We start from the raw sequence: 24,883 nt of genomic DNA on the forward strand, positions 1-24,883 counted from the left end.
TGGATTCTGATTGGCTGTAATTATTTTTTTATTTGCTGGAAAAATCGTTCTAAAAGTTATGACTATTCTTTTATATTTATGACTATAAATGTATCGTTATCTTTATAGTTTTTGTCATCAGTGTGAACGGGCCTTTACTCCAGTCCTAACACTGATCAGTGACGTTTGTGCAGACAGCATGATGGTGGAAGTGAGGTAATGGACATCATAAAATTGAGTTGTATAAGGTGTGCTGCACATTTCAGTTTTTTTTTTTCACCCCCGTTTCCTCTCCTTCTTTATGTGGAGGGAATAAAAGCCATTGGAAGAGACTTTCATCTCCGTAGGCCCAACACGACAGCTAATCTTTCCCTCCTCTGCAACAACATTTCCACTCCAGTTCCTATCCACTCCAGATGTATTTGCTCTCCGCACCTGCTCGTGTCCCGTTAAGATTTAAACGGCAAACACAGAATGCCCAAGATAACCTGCACGCAGGGGCTTTTGGAGACACTTTACTCCCTCGACATTATTTTAAAAGAGCAGATCTGAGCTCTCCGCCGCCGCTCGAGAGAGACGCGATTATCTGTTGCGATCCCTCTGCAACGCACCAAGGCCATTCATCTCTCTCTCACACACACACAAACACGCATGCATAGGCCTGATCTGAATTTAAGGATTTTGGCAGGTGTGACTGTAGCGTCTGCCTTGTGACACACTCATTCTGTCCTTCCTCTTTCTGCCGTATGGAATCCTGCAAATCCCGCTCTTCGTCAAAGGCATTACTGTATATCACTGCACCCTTCTTAATGCAGCACAAGCATGCTTTCTTTTTAACGAGGTCTGGAAACATACTTGGGGTGTATGATTATCACCGATATTTTGTGTTTTTCTTGTATATTGTTTTCCTCAGCTCTGTCAGAACACAGAGGATGTAATTCTCTCAAGTATCAGCCTTTAATCAGCCTAAAATTCCTTTGGAGAAACATAAATAGTTACAAATGAAATAATTGGTGACATATAAGAACAATGTAGAGCTGTTGGATTAATGTAGCTGACTAATGTTTGAGTTCACATTCGGAATATGACGTTTGATTGCAGACGTTAGTGTCTTGGCAAAACTGAGCTCATTTTGGGACATTTGGCCTTTTTTTGTTGTTGAAACAACTTGCCAGAAGTCTGCATTTGATCTGGTTGCTGACTGGAGGAAACAATAAATATATTACAGATCCCATTTGGGATTTTTTTTTTCATTCCTATAGGAACCTTAAATAATACATATACTGTGCACTACCATTGAAAACGACTGTAAGATTTCTTTCTCTTTTAAAAAAAAGAAGTCTCTTGTGCTCACCAAGTTTGCATTGTGATAAATAAAAAAATACAGTAAAAACAGAAATATTGTGTAATATTATTTCAATTTATTACACGGCTCTGTGAAATACTTGATTCTGATTGGTCAATCGCGCATTCCAGCGGTATGTTATTTCCAGATAACAACCGCTCATCCGGGTACTACGAGTTATCTTGACCGGTACTACTTCTATGCTTAACGCTGGCGCCATCTTGTGGCTGTTAAATACTTAAACAGCCATGGCTACAATGGAAGACTTCAAGGCGGGTTTCCTTTATAAAGTTTTAAATATGGATATTTTCTTACACAAACGCATCGATTCGAATCAGAAGGCTCTATTCACCCATCGGAGCCGCGTGGAGCACGTTATTTGACGGACAGCTGCATTTTTTATGGACTTCATAAACAGCTACAACTACTGCTGGGATTAACGTTAGCCTGGACTTTTTAAATATAACTCCGATTGTATTTGTCTGAAAGAAGAATGTCATATACACCTATAATAACTTGAGGGTGAGTAAATCATAGCCTTGGTTTCATTTTTGGGTGAACTAACCCTTTCAGCATTCATTTTCAACATTTAGCAAGGGCATATGGCAAATCTTCAGCAATAGATAAAGGCTTAAAGCAGGTTGGAACTGTTTTTCTTCGTGGAAGCTTTGCGTAAGAGCTAATAAAATATTTAATCTCAAGACAATATTTTGTGTCTAATAATTATTTATTTGAGACTAGTAGCCGTGTAATAAGCGGGATAATGTACACCCAGCCGGTTGTTATGCAGAATAAACTTCTTCAGAGTGATTCAGCAAGACCCCTCCGCTTCCTGATCACTCTGTCGGGGTGCATTTATTCTGCATAACAACCATACATTATCCCTTACTTAAAAGCTCAGAAAGCATTCTAATATGATGATTGAAATGATCAAGAAGCATTTCATTACTATCAATGTTGAACACAGTTGTGCTGCCTAATATTTTTTGATGAAACCATTATGATTTTTTTTAGGGTTCTTTGATAAATATATGTGGCGTGTGCCTGCGAAATAAGTCTGAGAGCACAATACAAATATAATACAAATATAATTGTGCCGCTATAATTGTATTATAGGAATTAGATTGCGGATAATACAAATATAATTGCGCCGCTGCACCCATGATACGGCAGCAAAGTTCTTTGATTATTATGCCGGAATGAGAGGAAAGTTCCTAGCCATATCGGCCTAGAAAATCACAACTTTTCATTTACTAGTCTTAGTACACGATGTGACTACAGAAGAGTCTAAAAATAGGAAATAGGAATAGGAACAGAATAGGAAAAATATTGAAGCTCTTTGCTCATTTTTTTTAGCAAGATGCTAACAGCCTAATCAGATTCAATTATATATGCTAAGCTATGCTAAAAGTGTTACCGCCAGACTCAGAGATCGGCTGAATGGATTCGAAAAAACAGTCAAACTCAACTGTTTAACTCCAGAGGAGTTGGAAAATGAGCCTATTTTCAAAAATAGTGGCGTGTTCCTTTAATCAAGCAGACGGTCTATATATCAAGACCTGCTGTACCGCATGGATCTAAAATATAACACATCCAATGTTTTTCCACAACAAAATGTTAATTTAAGATATAACAGATAATGTTTATGTGAATACTCACCAAGACAGATATTTAGAAATTCTGTAATTCATATCATGACTGGGCGCTGTCTGATGCGTCTCTGTCAGTCGGTCAGCGCAAGTAAGATCCAATTTCTCACAAACCCGGGAAAGGTACTTGTCTCCGAAAACGTACAAATAAAGATACTTTAGATGTTTAATTATTTTTAGGAGCATTGGGATCGCTAGACAAGGGCTTAATGAACTCGGTTTTGTGAAAACCTCAAAATCAACATTTGACTTTTTTTTTTTTTTTAACCATAGCTCAAAATGATCCCGTGCATTCTTTTTGCCAGCACGTGTAGAGTTCAAAAGAACGGCATTTACTTTAAACATTACAAATGTCTTTACTGTCACTTTTGCCGAATAAAAAATCTTCTAAATGGTATTGCAAAAATAATGATTGTTTTTAAGCAGATTTCCTGTCATTTGTCAAACAAACTCATAGTCCTCCCCTATTGGCCAGTATTGCTTGTCGGGATGCTCAGACAAACACAGCAATGTTATGATAGTGTCATAGTGTTTACACTTTTCTTGGGGAATCTGTCTACAAAATGCCAGCTTACAGTTGTCTGGGACAGGAATATTTTAACATATTGTTATTAACATTATTTTATACAAATATATTTCATTTGACCTCTTGATGTAATGACCCCATTTCGTTTCCTCTTTGGCCAGTAAATCTGGGCCCTCGTGCGACGGGCTGATGTACCTATATATTAAACACTGTAACTGTTTGCATTCTGCCTGTCAGGATTCTATTATGGAGCATGCGGCGCTCCTTGTTTTGATACAGTGGTAATTTAAAGAGCGTCTTAATTGACTTGATTTCTCCTGCATGCACTGCAGTAAGCCTTGTTGCTTTATTGGGCCACACACAATGCGCCAAGTTCAATTTTACCATTCATAATGAATGCAGTCGTGCCATTCAAATGCAGCCATAAGCACACAGCAGATAAGAATTTAATTAAATGTAGATTAAAACCAAACAGGAAAACACACTCGCTGATAATTTTTTATCACATCCCCTGGTCATATTTTTTTTCTCCTCCTTCGCACTTTCAACTTGTTCTTCCTAAGGCTACAGGACTCTCTCTCTCTCTCTCTCTCTCTCTCTCTCTCTCTCTCTCTCTCTCTCTCTCTCTCTCTCTCTCTCTCTCTCTCTCTCTCTCTCTCTCTCTCTCTCTCTCTCTCTCTCTCTCTCTCTCTCTCTCTTTCTGCTAAAGTGGAAGCACCTTGTGCATCTGGCTTTTGGTGCCCTGAGATTGAATGGTAATGCGAGACGGGTGACGGTCGCAGGTTTAATCAGCGGCGGAGAGGAGAAATGAGGGGCAGGTAGAGGAGGGGTGAATCACAAACTTTACAGGGACCGAATTACATGTACAAGCAAAATGTCATAGTGACATGCGTTTCAATTGGCTGGGGGAAATGTGACCTGTATACATGTAGACATATGTATAAATTGTATAAAGTGTGTTTTAACCATACACTCTAAATAATGCTGGGTTGTTTTTTAACCCAAAATGCTGGGTTAAGATAGCCTAGAAATCTAGACGCACCCTAGCAGCAGCAAATTTAATTTGCCCGCAAGTGTGGTCTAGCAACTCTCAATTCCTATCTGAACTGTATTCCTCAGAATCTGGACGCCCAATCACATCGTGTATAGAGTCGGCGGGCGGGGCCATAATGACGACGGCCGAGTCAGTGTTGCCAACTTGGCGACTTTGTCGCTATATTTAGCGGCTTTTCAGACCCCTCTAGCGACTTATTTTCAAAAAAGCGACTAGCGACAAATCTAGCGACTTTTTGGACAAACATCAGCTACTTAGTTTACAAATGTCGCCAAACTGTCCTGCGAGCGCTAGGTCTTTTTTCCCCTCTGCCGTCACACACACCTTTCTCTGCGTCTGCCCTGTTCAGTGAATGGCTGAGGGGAGCTGCACGCGCACACACACAGCAGCTGACAGACGTGAATGAGCGAGCTACACATGAGCACACAGGGTTGCCATCGATTTCTCACTTAATGTTATCTGCTTCTTTTGTTTTATATTTAAATAAATTAGTTATGATGAGTTTCATCTCTTGTGCTTATCACTTATTACTCACTATCAGAGCTTTAGTTCATCCAGTTTCTCAATTCAGATTTTACACATACAATTTTTTTGTAATTCACTATATCATACCTATGACAAAAAGGTGTAGGAAATGAAAACATTTATTGGACAGTCGGCTGTATTATATTGTGAAATATAGTAAATGAGCACGGATTAGGAGAGAAAAAACGTCAGGCAGACTGAACGCAAGGACGGCGTGATGACGTCACTAATATGCTAATTAACGCATGACGTCATCTAGCGACATTTAGCGATTTTTTGGGCAGGCTTTAGCTACTTTCCTTGGAAAATAGTTGGCAACACTGGGCCGAGTTGCGTTTGCGTGCTTCTAGTAACACAGAAACTGGCGAACGGCGGCGGTGTCATGACAGCGGTCTTTCGAATCAGCTCTGCCCGCGCCTCCGGAAGACTTGGAGTTAAGCTTTCCTCTGAGAAAAGAACAAAGAGCGGCACTGAAGTCATTCTTAAAAAGGGAAGATGTGTTCGGAGTTTAGCCGACCGGATACGGTGAATGTTTAATCAGTCAGCGAGCTCCCCTTCACCGTCGTTGCTCCGGTTGGTGTAGCGCTATCCTATCGCGTGCAGAGGGAGTTTGAAAGACAACCGTTTATCCCGCCCCTCGGATTGAGCCCTGTCTATGGTGAGTTTCCAGACCAAACATCCTGATGTGGGTCTGGCTTGTCAGGCTAGGGTTAAGACTGTTGGGTAATTTTTGTTGGTTTATTTGATCACATTTTAAACACCATTGGGTCGTTTTTTTTCTTCAAATTTCCAGTCGTTGGGTTAAACCTGCTGGGTCGCAATGCTTGGTTGATTCTACCCAGCGCTTAGTTGTTTCACGTGCTTCCCGCATTGATTCGTTTAAATTTTCTCCCAAACAGTCATTTTGAAAGGACAATGCAAAAGGCAAAGCCACTGGCTGCAGATGTTTTAAGATAAGTTGTATGTTTTCATTAATAATCATTTTAATTAGCATAATTTTTTTTTTTTTTCTTCGCAGCAACAATTCTTAAGCTTACATGACGTTAAGACGACAAAAGTTTTACCTCAGAATCCGATGCAATGTAACTGACTCGTGTTAGTTTAGGTAGGCATGTGAGACGATAGATTACAGTTTGTGATTATGATCCCCTTACGAAAATTAACCATGGTTTTATGTAGGGATGTCACAAGTACCGGTACTTCGGTACCAAGTACATACTAAAGTTATATTCGGTCCCGCAGCTGCGTTCAGTCGCGTCACGCAGGGCTCCAGACTGTAGCCAAATATATACCAGTGTCTGTGTATATGAAATACTATTTAAATATTACTCTTCCATGTTTTGCATCTCTGTGTAAATGACAGGGTCGCGTGTCATATCATGAACACAGACACTCAAAAGTCATGGCAACCCGTCAAAATAAGTTCGATTTAAACGTAATAAATTTACAGAATATATTAGGTGTGTAGTTGTCATTGTTGCCAATTTGAACATATTTGTGTTGTACCATTTGTCAAGCAATAAAAATGATTGTTTTAATAGTCTAAACATTCATTCTTCATTTGCTCTTTCATGATTGCCTAGTTTTACAGTAGGCTAATGCACAGGAGATTTTTTAAGAACAACCAGCAAGAATAACCCAGAATAGCAAATCCATTAATGGTAAAAAATTGACTACATTTTGGGTTTTCTGAACAGCCCAGCATGTTGGGTTAAAATGCCACTGGGTAATTTTACCCAGCATGTGTTCTGTCAAATATTTAGCCAGCGCTGGGTTGCCAATTGGGTTGTTTTTAACCCAGCCATTATATGGTTTACACTGAAGCACTGCTACATATTTTTTGAAAAGTACATATTTTTATGTCACTTTGCCATGAAATCATACAGTGGCTACATTTATTTTAAAAAAATTTTTTTAATTTTTTTTCTCAGAATGTAGAATTTTTCGTGAACCATTTACTTTAGATCTACAACCAGAAACGTTTTGTTTTTATCATTTTAGTCAACAATAATCAACATTTTTTTTGCAATATTTTTTGCTTAAAATCTCCTTCCTCTATACTAAATTTATTTTACAGCCCTGTTCCACATGTACACTTATTATAGCCAATAACTGGGTTATAACTAGGTACTTACACTGAACATACCCCTAAACCTTACCTTAAAGGGTTAGTTCACCCAAAAATGAAATTGATGTCATTAATGACTCACCCTAATGTCGTTCCACACCCGTGAGACCTCTTAAAGATTCAAACAGCCATGAATCAGCGTATTGATTCGACACGCGATCCAAATCATGAATCAATACGCTGATAACTGGATAACTACACTGTAAGTACACTGACTGTAAAATAAAGTGTAACCAATAATGCTTGGTTTGATATGTCATTACATAATGCAATGATTGAGCTAAAGCTACTGTATATGAAGCAAATAATGACAGTTCATAAGAATTGTAATTTATGTTTTGAATAACATAATTATCATTGTTTTTTTGTGCTGCTATAAAGATTAAATCTGTATGATGAAATGTTGAGTAGAAGTGGTTCACTGGACTAGCACAAGGAGTTTAGCAGATGTTTTGCGCTCATTAAAATCTTCCTGTATTCAGCATATCCTGAACTACACAGAGTATGTTTGCATCTGAAAAAAGCAGAGCGGCCCCCATCTGGCACATTTATCCCTGTAAATATTTTCGGGATATATTTGGGTTTGTTTTTGACACCTTTCCAAACTCTTTTGCCATTTTGTGTCATTTTTCAAAGCGTGCTGCGAAGTGAAGCCTTTCAATGCATATCGAGAAGTTTTAATGATGCTGTAGACATCAGCAGGAAGGATTTTCGTTTCAAAACAGTCCCTTCTCTCGCTTTATTTCTTCTCCTGGGATCGCAGTCTTGCCGCAAACACACGCACACACACACACACCAGCTGAAGTGGGCACACCCTGGCACGGCGTTCCCACCAGTGCCTGTTCCACGTTTGCTGTGGGTGCCAGGGCTGGTGTGTGCTGCGGCGAGACCCAGCGAATCTGTTCCACTCTATTACCCTCGTGCCTGCCGCCCACCTTTGCTGTGGGGAAAAGAGCAATTTCCTGTCGCAGTCTGTTTGATCAAGTGCTAAACCCTTATGATCAATAGAGAGACAGATGTCAGCTCCAGATGGCCGTATGGCAGTACCTGGGGCAGTGGACGGGCCGTGCCAGGACGACAGCATGGCACTGTGCAAGGGCAGCAGTGTCCTCCCTCCGCACCAGCCGACAAACGCAATTAGATCCTTTAGCCGCTGAATGTTTATTTCAGATGCTTGAAGCGACGGAGGACGTGATTAGCCTCCGCTTTGCGCAATATGTGGAATTACAGAAGGGTTATGGTGCAAGCAGTCCGGATTTATCAGGTACACTGAGAAAATGTGGTGTACAAGCAGTTTTCAGTCAGACATTGCTTGTACATTTCACAAACAATTACAAAGAAACAGCAAGTGACACTGAAAAGCCCTGCGTCTTGGGGGGTGGGGGGTGTGCTTATTTGCACACAAAAAAGGCATAACGTTATCTAATTTAATGATGCAGTTAAAAAAAAGTCCAAAACTGTTTTTTTGTTTTCCAAATTATATGTATACTGTATAATGTACAACATAACAAAAGCAGTCAAATGTCAAAATATGTAATTTACCTACAAACTATTGAAAGTATATGTTTAAATACTACATTGAATGTCCATGAAAGTTTATAAATAAGTGTTTTTCACAAAATGTCCTGTCATCTGTCACCGTTTGGAGGCAGTAAAACATCCACAGATGTAGCAAAAATCATCTGGGTCATTGGTCATTTTCCTCTGTCACTGGCCATAATTCTAACCTTGAAATTAGGATACAGCATAAAATAATGTTATGCGTGTGAAAATTGTCTGAGAATTGATCTAATTTTTGTGAACTGGCTCAGTTTTTCTTCTGATGATTAAGGGATAATACAAGAATCTTTAAATATTCTTGTACAAAATATTGGCGCATGGTGTTTTGTGAGTGTGTGAATCAGCACTCCAAAATTAGAAAGCAACAAGTCTTTTTTTACAGTGTAGGACTGTAGATGATGTCACCATTAGCATTACAAAACGCAGTTGCAAAATTAATTTGCCTTCAAACAGTCCCTCGTCCACCATTGTTCAGACGAACAATGTCTCTATCGTGTACTGCCTCAATATCGTAAAAAATGATGCGCCGTATCCTTAAACGTCCCGGAATGCATTTCCACTGAGACATCTTTGTCAGGCTCTCTTCCTGCGATTTGTCCATGTCACAGCGATCCTTCATCTTCCAAAATGGTTGACAGGTGCATCAATCTGGCTCAATCTCCCACGAAAAAAACTCATTGCCAGACGGCCCTAGTCGAGGTTTCCAAAGAGGAGAAGGAGCCATTTTTGGAGGCCGTGCATTTGCATGAGGGCAAGCGTCCACGAGCCCATGTGGCACGGGGACGGAGCCATGTTGGAAGAAAGCGGTCCCGCTGGAGCCCGGCCGCTCACCTGCTCCCCGGCGTGGAGCATGCTGGGAAGGGGACGCGGGCCACCGACCACAGCTGGGGGTCTGCCGCGCGACTCAACACTACCGCTCCCCGATGCCACGAAGGCGTGACGTCCCATTAACGCTGATGGTCAAGACGGGTGGCGTGTGTGTGTCCCTCCCGGCGGGGGCCGCAGTAAACACATGTCGACTAGCCGCAACCATTACACAGTAACCTGACCAAGTGAGCGCTGCTCTCGGTGAGAACGTTTGCTCGACACTCGTTTACCCGAGAGCATTTCAAATCTGTGCTCAGAATATTAACAAGATTCTTCACGTCGACTGAGCTAATGATGAAAGTAGATCAAATTCTATTTTATTTTTTTCATTATTAAAAGAAGTGTAATTTCAAGCCAAATATATATTCATTTGCCACTGCGGGATACTTGCTTTTCATCCATAAATGCTTTTTTAACATTCATGTGATGTGTGAACAAAGTTTGGGTTTGGCGTTAAACTGATGAGCGGATGTGTTTTTATAATGCTAATTCACATCACAGCTGTTGCTGTAAACACTAAATTAAAGCTTTTGTCAGTGTGATTCTCAAATCTGCAAATGAAAAGTACTTCTAAAGGGATTTGTCAAAATCAGCTTTTAATCATTAAATAAACATCAAATTTTGACTATTATAAATCATTCAGTATTACACACATTTCTGGATCTGATTGGAGTTAGGAACCTGAAGTGTGTTGTGCAAATATAATAATGAGAACAAATTTGACTTGTTATACTGTACCACATTCTACTCTATGACACACTAATATTGCGTATACTGCATTTCACACATCACAACATAGTAGTGTACTGCGTTACAATACGCAGCGCTATACTAAATTACATTACTATTGTGTATGGTTTATTTTGATGGTCACTAATGTCATTTTATTTTCTTGAACTCTTCCACAAATGTATCATGTATCAAGAACGCAAGCATAAGTCATTTATGCTACAGAAAATACTGCAAGAAGACAATAGCTGAAATGCTTACTAAATGAGTGAACTGTCTTTTAAGAGGAACGAGGAAGGGAAAAGTAGCTGTGCGTCTGTGATTCATCTCATGTGCTTTTGGGATGATTGGTTAGATCTGTATTACAGTATGCAAACAGTGCCCCCTTATGGCCATACACAGTGATTGTTGACATTGAGACAGAATCATATCAGTGTGATCAGTGTGATGGCTTGTCAGGAACAGAGGCTTGCTGTATCGGTTGGCTGTGAGACTTATAATTGATGAGGTTCAAACTAAGTGTGCACTCACTCACACAGAGAAAAAAGGTGTCAAAATTGTCCCTCTAGGGGTAAAACAGCTTGTCGCTGGCGCAGTGCCCTTAAAAGGACATCTTTGTATCTTTTCACTCATAAAAGGTGCATATTAGTACAAATATGTGCATGATGGTACTAGGTACTGATTTAAAAACAGGTACAAATAAGGAGTACAATTCTGACACCCTTTTTCTCTGTGTGAATGTACTCTCTCGGAAAAAAAGGTACAAAAGCTGTCACCGGGGTGGTCCCTTTACTTTGTATTCTTTTAGGTATTCATATTTACACTTTTGTTACCAACATTTATCTTTGAGACACTAATACGGTCTATTGTATTCAACCCTTTTTGAAGGGTACCGTCCCAGTGACTGCTTTTGTACCTTTTTTTTCTGAGGGTGTAGTTCAACTGTTAGTGAGCACTGGGTATATGAACATCTTTCAACTTATTTGATTCTTGTTTAAAAGCAACCATGAAATGCAACTCATCTGATGTGTTTCTAAATGAAACACAATGCTCATTTAGAAAGAAAGTAGGAAGGGGTTCATTTTATCCATTTGGGAATTGATTGGATTAGAAATAGGAATATACCCGGAATAATTTCCTTTTTGTTGGTTTTAGATTATTTCTCAGCCCCTTATTATTCTGAGAAAGTCTTTGTGTTTTGTAACATTTTTTACTTCACGCTTTACAAGCAACAAAAAGTGCATTCTGTCTGCTAGTATGGAGTTGTGAGAAGCATTACATCTCCTTTTTATAGCTGATGCCTTTGCACAATTATTTTATTGGCATTTACAAGAATTGCTCATTTGCTTGTTTTTATTTTATTTTATTAACCTAATGATAGAAACAGAGGAACAGAAAGTCATCATTGCATGTTGTTCCTTATGCAGACATATAACAGAAAGGAGTGTAATATTTTGGGATTTTCTCAGGCTTTGCATGTAGTGAATGAATTATTAAATACTTAAGGTCTGAAGGTAAAAGCCACCTGATCTTTCTGGAAAGATGACATACAATTTACACATCAAACACACCATTATTGACACAAAATATAAAGGATGCATTTGCCTTCCTTTGCCCCAGATTTGTTTTTTGGCAGTGTAATTTTTGGCGTAGCGTTGAGGTTTGTGCTCCGTGCTTCCGTTACGGCCTCTAATGCAGCCTTTTGTCCGGACAGATGGGAGAAACAAACACAGATATGTTTAACTATGCATTTTACAGCAAACTATTAAAGTCTTCCACTGTTTACACATGCAAACATTTGAGTAGCTGTCCTCCGGCCAGTTCATTAGCCAACCCTTCTGTCGGCTTTTGCCACAAAAAGACAGAAAGAGAATGCAAACGAGTGCTAGAAAGACTTGTTTTGTGCTTTTACAACATGGCCGATCTTTTAAAGTGATCGTTCAAAGTGCTCGTGCCCTGCTTTGAGGGACGCCGCGGCTTTCAGTCTACGGCTCATCCTGTTGTGTTTGATTAGAGCGCTATGGACTTACACATGTAAATGCATCATTTTGAACCCCCCTGTAATTCCTTTATGTGAACATCTTTAAGTAAGTGTTTAAAAAGCATCATTAACGCGAACAGGGGGGGTTTGGGCCGCGAGGACGAGGCCGCGCTAGAGGATTCTATACTGCGAGATTGTATGAAAAGAACCTTTTTTTTAAGTTATCTGGACTATGTACAGGATACTGGGTTTTGATTGTTTTAATGAAGCAGCTGGCGTATTGTGTGTCCTTAATTCCTCCATTGTTTTTGGAATATGTCATAGTTCTTTATTCTTTTATCAGGTGCGCTGCAGGAGGACGGAGACAATAGGCTTCATTGCGACTGCGTTGGCCGCGGCACAAAGGCCTTCTGCTGCAGACAGCTCACAGGCGAAAGCAGCTCCGCGCTGGCTACGCTTTTCAGCGAGGGTCCCGTGTCTCTCACTTTAGGGCTGGCCGTCGACCTGTGTATTTCAGTGTGTGAACTTACAATGGCACAGACAGGAAGTCTCCATCTGAACTGTGGTTGTTCTTTAAGTTTGACTCTTTGACCCTGCGAGCACCTTGAGTCGAGGGGCTGGAAAAGCTGGCTTGACCTCCCATACTGTCCCTCGAGCAAGCCTTTTGTCGTCACTGCATGATGAAGTCAAGCTTTGACATGGAATAGTAGAATACTACTATTATGTTGCTGCTATATTAAGCAGACGTGCAGAAATCTTCATCTGCATTTGCCAAAAATATGAAGTTTACAACAGCCACTGTATCCATCAATGCATAGAGCTCAATTTAAACAGCCATTTCCAGTGTGATGGGGACAGCGTGTGTGCTGCCAAAACATGTTTCATAGAATTGGATTAAAAATGCAAACCTTTTATTTCCAAGATGATAACGGGCCGCATTTTTAATTAGTAGGTTTCAGGTATATTCTTCTGATCGGGTCACAAGGGGGAAACAATGCCAAATGCATATAATTAAATGAATAATCATGCAATAGCAAAATTCATATTTTAAATCTTAAACAGGCATGGCAGCTTTTTTTGTTGGTCAAAGGTCAAGTATTTTGAATCAGTCATGTGTCATTAGCTGCTGATCGCATGAAAACTTCAACATTTTGAGAAATTTAGGAACTAAATTTAGATTTTAAATATATAAATATAAAATGTTATATATATATATAATAATATATATTATATATATATTATTATTATTATTCTTAATGTATTTGTTTTAAAAAAATGTCATTATAATTTATCATTTGTTGTGTCTATTCTATTCATGGTCATATAAATCGCAATATTAATCTCAAGCATATTCTCAGTTTTGTATGATACAGTATTTTTATGAATGAAAACTAAAATTACAACAAAAAGTTTTCATTCATTGAAAAAAGCTGATTTATATTATACCGGTATAGTATAATATAAAGTTTCAAAGTTTCAGGTGAAGTACTAAAATTACTAAAGTAAAGCTTGAATAAAAATATTTTTTAACTGCAAAAGCACATAACATTACTAACAATTATTTAAAATAAAACTGTAAAACTAAAATGTAACTATTCAAACTAAAATTAAAATGAAAACGGAATATATAAAAATAAAAATTCTACAAAAAAAAAAACTAAAACTTAAAATGATTTAAACAAATTAAACTGAATATATAAAAATAAAAACTTTAAAAAATGTTAATAAATACTAACATTTTTGTATAAATTATACTAAAATAACACTTTTATCCAGTTTTTTGGTACTGGTGTTGTTCAGCTGTAAACCATAACCTTACATCAGAGAAGGACATGACTGTAACACTAGTATCTTTCTGATTCTTCTTACACCTTATTTCTGGGCAGTCAAAGTTACTCAGTGATTCGCTTTGAGATGTTAAAACTCACTGGCCATCCCACAATGCCGCAGCAGTTGTGGCTCCCTGCACACATCACATTCTGGCTTCTTTTCTGGTGTAAGTAATGAGTTCTTCATGCAACTTCCAGCAGTATTGAGCAGGCAGAGGTGACCTGCGGCCTCCTGCTGTTGCAGGTGACAGTTTTGATCTGCGCTGATGGCGACGATGGCAGTTTTTGTTATTTTAATTAGGAGATAAGGAACGAGAGAGCCTCTCCAGGCAGTGTGTGGTGTGTGACAGGATCCCGCTGATGAAGAGGACCCGTCTGAAGAGCGCGTCTCCCCGCTGCAGATTCACACGTTGATAAGCTGCTCTTTCTGGCAGCAGTCGTGCATTTTTTTAACACTGCGAAGCTTTCGCAGTCAGTGCCTGAATTAGAAAGTCATTTTATTCACTAACTTTATTTCTATCGGATTGTGTGATATGTTTTTTGAGCACCCGTGAATAATAGAAATTGACAGTGATTATTCAATGATTTGACCGTTTTACTGACCTAAGATTCCAACTTGTAGTAAAGTTTGTACTGATCGGCAGTGTTGGGGAAAGTTACTTTTAAAAGTAATGCATTACAATATACTGGTTATGTTACTTTTGCGTTATTTTTTCTCTCCTGGGGTCGGTTCTTCGTATGTCGCTAACTCAGTTAGCTGGATTTGACTGTTGACGATTTGGCTTGATCTCGGATTGTTTGGTTCTTCGAAGCTCTTCCTGGACTTGCTGTCATAGCAACAGGTCCGTCAGCTTAAACCTGCTCGCAAGCATCTTATTTCATGTAAAGAAGATTTTTAAGCGGAGGTGATCCTTAAAATCTGTCCCAGCCACTGCTACTTTATTACATTTAGTTCCTTACTGAACCAGGAGCAATACTCATTTTAAATAATAATAATAATAATAATATAAAAATGTATTTAAAAATAACATAATGTTACTATAGACACAGCCACTTGATGGAATAATTACTTTATCATTTTATTATCACTTTAGTCAAACATGCTGTCCAGTTAATCTGAGCCGCGCATTAATTTGAGTGATGACGGATATTATGGCATGACTCGATGAAAAATTTATTAATTTAATCTTAGTTTCGAGTATCCCCTTTCTTCAGTAATCTCAGATAACTTAATCCAGATAGTTTGAAGAACCAAATTAGCCAGAGATCAGTTATCAGGATTAGAAGATCTGGGATCTGTCAAATCATCTCAGATGTATTAAGCGAGGTATGAAGAACGGGCCCCTGGGCTGGACCTGCTTGTTTGCTTTAAATAACAAAAAAAGTTATATTTTTGGCTAATGTAAAGGCTTTCACACCAAACGTGAAAGGCAAAAGTTTCAAGCTGAAGGAAATGCAAATTCGGCCCTGTACGGTAGAGGGCGCAGTTCAGACAAACCTCTCAACTGTGCTGCATTTCTGAATTAAAAAAGGACTAAGTTCAACACTCTTACCTCAGCAGTAAAAATAAATAAAAAAATTAATGTGATGAACGAAAGTCATTAGTATATTTGAATTAGATCTTTGAAGGTCAGCAGACATTGCTTAATAAAGTGAGATTAACTACATAAAGTATATTTGTGAAGTTTAACATATTGAATTATTGCAAGTTTGTAGAATATTACGAGTTTGCATTTTTATTCATTGATGAATATTAAATCTGGTTCTGTGCAGGTAAGATGTGCCTGCTCACATAAAGTCTAGAACTACAATAACCATCATGTAGCGCACATAACACTTTAAGGGTAAAAAACATGATAATCTTGAGTACCTATAGAGTAGTATTGCATCCTTCATATCTCTGAAGAGTCTTTAGAGTTATCTGATTTGTAAAAGACATGCACTGTACAGATTCATTCCGAAAACCGCCAAAATTGTGGAGGTGTTCAGTGGGCGGGGATAAAGAGTCACGAGCGTGCACACAGACACACTAATTCAGGGCATTATCCCTGGATCATTTTCTGTTAACTTTATGTTTGTGTTGTTTACATTACACTCTTAAACATAAAGGTTCTTAAATGGTTCTTTGGCAGAGTGTATGGTTCCATGATAAACCTTTAATATCCAAAGAACCTTTCCATTGCACAAAAGGTTCTTTGTGGTGCAAAAAAGTTCTTTAGACTATAAAAGGGTTAGGGAAAAAATGGTTCTTTAAAGAACCTTTCACAAAATGGTTCTTCTATGGCATTACTGTGAAAACCAATTTTTGGTTCTTCCTGGGACTTTTATTTTTAGGGTCACTCAGCGCCTGCGGTTTCCACTCATGACAAGAAACAAACAAACACACTTGCTGAACTCTGTTGCTTCTCTGGAAAAACAAACTGCATCCACTGTTTCCTTAACGCTGGGTTATTTGGAGAGCTGAACTAGAAACACACTTCTTTAGTGACATTGTTGATTTTGTGGTCTAGAAACAAAACGACAGCGCTGCCGACGGCTTCTGTAACCCGAACGAAGCTCGTTGATGTGTTCTCGCTGTTGCTCTCTCTGGTTGATGTGCGCACACGCTCATCTGGGAGAAGTGCCCATACAAGCAATTCTGCCCTTTATGATCTCATACAGGGCCATACTAAAAATTAAAAAAAAAAAACATTGCGAAACTTTGTTTGAATCCTGGAGGAGTGTATTTGGCACAGAAATGCTCTGTCATATGTCCAATTAATTTTTTGAAACTTTGGCCATGTTAAGCGTGAGAATCCAACTCTTTAACAATGTAAATAAGCCAGAATGCATGAAATAGCATTAGACCCCTCCTTAAACACACACAACACTTACTCCCGTTTCCTCAGGATGGGGACAGGAGGGCTGTCAGTCAGTAAATATGATAACTTTCATTACTTATTTCATTACTGAAAATGCTGATTAGCTTTTTGCACGAATACTTGTTTTTATTAGTCAACTAGTGGGTAAATGCTAATGTTTGCCTTTTGTACATTTTCCTAAATTCAGGAATTCCATTCCCTTGCTGTTTTTCCCTCATTACCTTCCCTCCCAACAGCTGGTCTGAAAGCACTGCTCATCTTCCCCTCTGAATCTCCGTCAGTCAGTGTGTTTGAGAGCTAACAGAGAGCTTTAATTAATTGTCCAGCTTCCCCACTGAAACAATGTCCTAATTCTGCCATTTAGCATCTGCGTATCATAGTTTGTTGTTATCTCGGAAGCCAGATTTTTTTGTAAATAGTCATATTTAAAACTTTAATCACTTGAATGGTAAATGAAGTGTGGCTGAAATCCTTCCGTGTGTGAAGATAAATGTTATCTGAGCTTAAACCCTTTCACTGACTTCCCATCTATCCCTCCCCACTTTTCTTTTCCTGTCTATTCTGAGTATATTTAAAATGCTCAAGCAGAATGTTTGATCTGAACTCCTAATGTTGGATGTGCAGTAGACCTTAAAGATATACCATCCCTTTAAAAAAACATGATTAATTAAAGCTAAAGTGTGTAACCACCACCCAAACTGCAAAAATGTTTTTTTCTTTTCTTTTTAAACCGAATCCCCATTTTCCATTAATTAGACAGCTTGCTCCTCCTCAATCTCAATATTTTTACCCAGTTTGCTGTGTCTGGCTGTGAGTAAACTATTTTACTGCAAAATTGTTTATGAATTTATGGCTGTCTGATTGATCTCAAAACTGCCATTAGCACAGTTTGCTCATTGAGTGAAACAATGCACATCATGGTCTTTCAGTCCCTTGCAAAGCATGCTGGGAACTACAGATCCACTGGCCAATGTTATATCAAGACAAATTATTAATGTAGTCCTAACACAAATTGATTATTTTCCATTATACCAATTTAATTGGATTTAACTATGCAATTAATTTGTGACAAAATGTTCTAGAATTTGAACAAGCAGCAAAAATCTTTAATTTAAATGCATCATAAAAATGATCAACCCTTACATGCATATATTTTAAACTGGAGTGGCTAACTGCAGCAGTAATGATGTGTCGTTTATTCTCTGCCACACACAGGTGGTCAGTTGTGGTGCACCACGACCAAGAACATGATGGAAGGTGAGGAGCTGGTGGCATTCGCAGTGGACTTTGACTCTCGATTGCAGGCGGTCAATCACATGTCTCTCAGTGAGGGCATGTACCCAGCACGCCTCCTGGACACCATCCAACTCCTGCCCCAGCAAGCTGCCATGGCCTCCATATTACCTACAGCTATAGTCAACAGTAAGTATAGTCAACGCTTTCTGTTTGCTCACAAACTCATCTGTCCACAGGCATCTTAAACACGCAGCGAATCAGGACTAATAATGTCAATGTACTCGTACAATAAAGCTGTGCGGTTTTGTCTTGCCGTAAAACTTGGCCCCAGTATTGCTGCATATGGGGTCTCACCTGTTCCCGTGGCTGCACCGTTAAACACTCCAACCAATCATTTTGAGGCAGTTCAGAATGTGTTGCACATGCACGTACTACACTGAAAACAAGTAGTTATTCACAGATTAACCTTTACTGGAGGAACATGATGTTCTGCCCTTCAGTTTAGGGGTACAGTAAACATGTCTGGACTCTGACCAACCTTGTAATTGCAAAATTCAAGCCATTTGCAAATACTTTGTTTGTTGACTTTATCAGTGAGGTCTAGAGTTCAGCTTGACACAGAGGATGCTGCTAGCAGATGGTGCAGTGTTTTCATTTGCCCTTGAGGAAAGGGCACAAGCCTACTGGAATCATCTCTGTTGCCATGCAACATCACCGCAGGATTGTTATTTAAAACCATTTTATTAGACTATTAGACTGTTATGAGTAACTTCTCCATCTTCTTCCATCAGCTGTGAATGTGAACCGACATAGAGCCCCCCCAACCACTCCTAATGCCCCTTAATCAGATTTATTCCTCTTAGCTATTCCAGTTCCACTTTGAAGAAATTACAAATAAATTTTGTTCATAAATATAACTGCCAATAACTATATATTAAATTACATAAAGCAAACAATAAATAAAAAATGTATTCGAATATTTGTATAAAATATTGACCACCTAAGAGTTCAGCTCAACATAACTGTTGATGCACTGGTTGTAGTTTTGCCTTCACAATCTTGCATCTGTGTTTCAGAGGACATCTTCCCCTGTAAAGCATGTGGGATATGGTACAGGAGTGAGAGGAACCTTCAGGCCCACCTGATGTATTACTGCAGCGGGCGGCAGAGGGAACCCGATAATGTCCCAGAAGATGCTGACGCCAATTCCCACCAAACTCCGAATATCTGCCCTTTCCCACAATGCAACAAGAGCTTCAGCAACCCTCGTGCTCTGGAGATGCACTTGAGCTCGCACAGTGAGTATAGAATATGATGATATCATATTTACAGTACATTTTGGCAGTAAAAAAGAATAAGTTATTTTTCACAATAAGCATTTGATCGAAAAAGTAACTGTTTAGTTGTTCATCTAGCCTACTCATTACCCATTCCTATTTTGTACTAATTTAGCAGTCACAAACAAAAGCAAATTATCAGCAGAACCTGAAGATTTAATGAGGATGATGATTAATTATATAAATTATATTATACTATTAGATTCGCAACATTTCTATGGAAATAGACACAAACAGATCTACAGCAGACACAATGTTAAACTGACAAAAACAACTGTCTTTTTTTCTTTCTCATAGGTGTCAAAATGGAGGAGTCTCTTCCCCCTGGCACCAGTTTGAAATGCACAATCTGCAACTTCACAGCAGATTCACTCCTTACATTCCAGCACCACATCCTTTCACACCTGTCACAGGCAGCCTTCAGATGCAATCACTGCCACATCAGCTTCCAGAACCATAGGGAACTGCTGCAACATCAAGACTTACATGGACACTCTGGGAAGATTCACAGAGAGAGTGACAGTGAAAACTCCCCAAGAGGAGGAGAGGAAAGTCTGCAGGTGGCACGAGCAGAACTGTCAGGCAGGAAGGATGTAGTCATGCAAAGTCCCAAAAGCACACCCAACAAGGCCAACAGTCCTGATGGAGAACTTGAAAGACCCGAGAAAAAACCTACCCTACTGCAGAAGGGGGAAAGTCACCCAGGCAGCAAGGCTAGTTTCTCTTACACCAGAATCAAGTCGGAACCCTCGAGTCCACGGCTAGCCTCCTCTCCTGTCCAGCACAACATGGGCCCAACCTTCCCCATGGGTCCATTTTTGTCGCAGTTTGCATTCTCCCAGGACATTTCTGTGGTACCACAAGCATCTGAGATTCTAGCAAAAATGTCAGAGCTTGTGCATCGAAGGCTACGCCATGGAGGGAACAGCTACCCTCCTGTCATCTACAGTCCTCTAATGCCCAAAGGAGCCACCTGCTTTGAATGCAACATCACCTTCAATAATCTAGATAACTACTTAGTTCATAAGAAGCACTACTGCAACAGTCGCTGGCAGCACATGGCTAAGTCCCCAGATTTCTCTAGCGTTCCGGACAAGGTTTCCGATGCCATTAGTCCAAACAGTGGCCACGCTTCGGTCGGTATGCTCCCCGGATGCCTTCCATCAGAGAGCGACAGTCATCTTGTGACAACAGCTTGCTTGAATTCGTCTGTTCTGGATATTATGAACGCTAGTGGGAAAGTGCCTGAAAAAGACCTCACTGGACAAGTAAAGAAGGTTACTACACCAACAGGGGTTGAGGAAAGGCTTGGCGGAAAACAGCCTGAGGTGAAGAGTCCCAGCACATCTTTGGTGGAAAGTGACAACGACCCAAACAAGACAACATGTGAAGCATGCAACATCACCTTCAGCCGGCACGAAACGTACATGGTTCACAAGCAGTACTACTGCGCCACTCGCCACGACCCGCCCATGAAACGCATGTCCGCGAAGGTGCCTGCCATGCAGCGGACCATGCGGACACGTAAGCGGAGGAAGATGTACGAGATGTGTCTACCTGACCAAGAGCAACGGCAGCCCATGGGGCCGCAGCCGGGATTCTTGGGTTTGCCAACTCTAGGAAATCCCTGTACATCCCAGGAGACGGTAGAAAGTCTGGCCGACCGCTTCCATCCAAGGTGTGACATTTTTCCAGGCCTTGTCCCGAAACACTTAGATGCTTCTCTAACCGTTTCCAAGCCCATCCTTGCACCCAAAGGTAACACAATTGCAGACCCACAGGAACTAGATGCTCCAATAGATCTCAGCAAAAAGTGCTCACCTCTTCCTGACAAGTCGTGTAACTCCCCTAAAAGATTGCTTGACTATCACGAATGTACCGTCTGCAAGATAAGTTTTAACAAAGTGGAGAATTACCTAGCACATAAACAGAACTTTTGTCCCGTCACAGCTACTCAGCTTGGTGAGATCAGCAATCTGGAGCAGCCGATGTTCCAGGGCATTAAGAGCGAAGGTAATAATTCGGATGACATCTATGACAAGAGTTCTGTCAAATGCGAGAAAAACGGTGGTAACAAGTTGATGGTGCAAAACGGAGGCATGTTTCCACCACACCTCGGGCCAGCACCAGATCTGAAAGCTTTCAGTGATGCACAGCTTATGACCTCGAAAGATGAGAACAAGAACATGTTTTTGCCTCACTGTCTCTATCCTGGAGCAATAAAGAAGATGAAAGGTACAGAGCAAATATCGCCATATTTCGGGATAAAGAGCGGTGACTACATGGCAGGGAGTCTCGCGATGCAGGGTGAGGTGGCCGATCAGGAGCAAAGCAGCAACGGCGCAGGAGAGGCGGGCACAGAACCACCTGCGGCCAATGGCTGTCCCCATCCCAGCAAGGAGCCGCTGCCCCTGCTGCCCAAAAACAGGGGCATGGTGATTGTCAACGGTGGTCACAAAGAGGATCGCCAGACACCAGCAACTCCCCAGCAAGAGAATCAGCCTCACAACGCCTCATCACCAGAGGAACAAACATCTCCCACGTGGGGAGGCGAGAACCCTCCTGACCCAAACGAGAATGTATCACCCACTTCTAAATCACCCATGGAGGAATCCGCACCTGCCGGAAAAGGCATAAATGGGTCGGCGCCGCCAGCAGGCAGTGGGAAGTACTGCCGCCTCTGTGACATCCAGTTCAATAACTTGTCAAACTTTATCACTCACAAGAAGTTTTACTGCTCGTCACATGCCGCCGAGCATGTGAAATGAAATTATGCTCTTCTTCCCTCGTTCTTCCCTCTTATTTTGGGTACACGGTCGTGTCTGAATTAGTGCATCATGCAGTTTTATATACTGCTTGTGGACAATCAAGAGAAGCTTCTTTTTCGTTATTTGAAGACTTAATGCAAAATGATGAAAAAAAAATCCAAGTGTAATATTGGTGCCACTTTCACATTTTATTTATTTTACAATCAGTATTAATAGGAGTAGTGCTCTTAATTTAAATTCAAAGAAAGTTTATATCAGAGTTGTTTGTAATGTTAATGTATAGTCATTCTTGTGTAGCAGACATATTGTTTACAATGTATGTTAGGTTCAAGGAGACAATAGGCACAAGATACAAAACTGAAATGCGTTTTAGACCCAACAATAGCTACTGGAGCACTTGTGTATTCTTATTTGCTGGTACAGTTTTTTGTATATGTCAAAATGTCACTTGCAGTATGATTCTCTTGACTTCAGCCTTAAAACTGTTTGGAGGGACAACCAGGCAAAACGCTGCAGCTTATGTTTTGGCATATACTGTACACATGGCTTTGCATATACATGTTGCTGTTTGTCTGTGTCTTTTCTTCGACTCAGAAGTGGATGTTTTAATGAGGATGGCAGCATTCTTGTATAGTACTTGTATTTCTGTTTGCTGATACACCTTGTTCTCCCTTTTTAAAAATTTGCTCTCAGCGCAATACTTTGTAAAAAAAAAAACAAGAAAAAAGGAGGGCGGGGACATTACTGAAAGCAGTATTATAAAGGGAGAAAAGCAGCTATTTCTTACTCCTGGAAAAAAAATGAAATTGTACAAAGAGCAGGTTTATCAATGGTGAATATTGATGGGTGGGACGAGACAAGGGAATACTGTAAAAATGATCATTCCAATGTCCTTATGTAAGAAAAATATTTCTTAAAAATGTTGTTGCTATGCATGTATATGGATGGAATAAAATTCCAGATCTGTTGGAAATTTTTATTTTGATGTGGTGTCAATTAAACTTCAATCCTCAGGATAAACAGACCATTTTATTGTCTTCTTTCAGGATGTCTTACAGTCACGTCTCATAAAAAATTGCAGTGGGGGATTTGTCAATGAGTCTCAAATGAATAAATCGACATACCACAGTAATGAGAAGAAAACTTTTACAAATATTTAATGTCAAAAACAAAACAAAAAACCTGTTAAAAACAGTCCTTAAGGGTTATTTCACCCAAAAATGAAGATTTTTATTTTTTTGGGGGGGTGAACTGAACCTTTAAAGCAAAATATAATTTCCAATGTCTCTTAAGGTGAAATATGACAGGCTTCATTTAATTCAACTGCATTCATAAAAAAGCATTTTGACAACAAAAACAGTACAGAGGCAGTTTGTCTTCAGCACTTAAAAAAAATTTTTTATCCAGATTTCCGATTCCGTTGTAAGCAGAAATGCTGCTGTTATTTGCATCATTGAAGAGATTATATGACAGCTTCAGGGATGCAACTGTTATTGAACTGTTGTTATTAGAGAGGCAGCATTTTCTGAAGCATCTCACTGCCTCTGTTGGTTGGACTGTCTTTGAGACACAAGCTTATGCAAATATTTGATAACCGAGGATGGATTTTTGTAGATCATGTGACGATCCGCCCCACGAACCTGAATGTGATTGGCACCGGGATAAGAGCGTTCCAAAAACTTGCTCTGAAGTTCAGCAACCACCTGACGTGGCGAGATGACAGTTAATGAGACGTTCAGCAAAGGATTTGCCTCTGATTAAAACTAACTCAAGTTCAGAAGGGAAGGTAGAAAGTGGGACTGACACTCACTTGGTTGAGATCTGAAGGAAGCTGATGATCAAACGATTCCCCAGTGATCACATGCACAGATGTCTTGCTAGAGAGAGGCTTATATCTGGAGATCTCCCTGAAAAGTCAAGGACATGCAAACAGCAGCGATAATTATGCCAATGCACACCTCGACTAGAAACCACCGCAAAGATGTGTTATACTTATACTCTGTCTACATTCTACTTAAGTTATTATTACAGTAATAATAACTAGGGCTGGGTATTGACATAAATTTTCGATTCGATTCACAAACTTGAATCGAATTGAAATCTAATTGCAATATCAGTTATTTTGGATGCATATCAGTGGCAAATTTTCTCAAGGAAAACAAATCTCTTAACTAATGCTGTAAACTATGGAGTCCACTGTAACTTACTTTAATATTGAAGGTAATAGAGTACCTGATTTGTATACAAAACAAATTGCACTTAATAGTTATATTAAATATTAAAATTAAAATGGTGGCTGTCATAAAAACTTGCCAGATTTATTCAAACATGCATTAAATATTGAAGAACATTAAAAAATGATAATGAATATGTAATATAGGTGCATATATTTATCCAAATGCTCTTCTCTGGAGTTAATTTTTCTAACTGACTAATGAGTTATGGACACTGGATATGGTTTTTCTACTGTTTTGACGTCTTTCCACGGTTGAAACCCTGATTGAGCAAT

At 39.6% G+C, this 24,883-nt stretch overlaps 1 protein-coding gene across 3 annotated transcripts in view; it reads left to right on the plus strand.

Annotated features, from left to right (window-relative positions):
- Window positions 1–23,353, plus strand: part of zfpm2a (zinc finger protein, FOG family member 2a) — a 220,775-nt gene extending 197,422 nt beyond the window's left edge. For all 3 annotated transcript variants that reach the window (XM_067448056.1, XM_067448058.1, XM_067448059.1), the window contains 3 exons: window positions 18,249–18,455; window positions 19,346–19,567; window positions 19,904–23,353. In XM_067448056.1, the coding sequence (XP_067304157.1) occupies window positions 18,249–18,455; window positions 19,346–19,567; window positions 19,904–22,374 (2,900 nt within the window). In that variant the 3' untranslated portion in view covers window positions 22,375–23,353. The remainder of the gene's footprint in view (window positions 1–18,248; window positions 18,456–19,345; window positions 19,568–19,903) is intronic.
- The last annotated feature ends 1,530 nt before the right edge of the window (window positions 23,354–24,883 follow it).

Source organism: Pseudorasbora parva, chromosome 7 (genome assembly GCF_024679245.1).
Source record: "Pseudorasbora parva isolate DD20220531a chromosome 7, ASM2467924v1, whole genome shotgun sequence".
In the NCBI taxonomy this organism is placed as follows: Eukaryota; Metazoa; Chordata; class Actinopteri; order Cypriniformes; family Gobionidae; genus Pseudorasbora; species Pseudorasbora parva.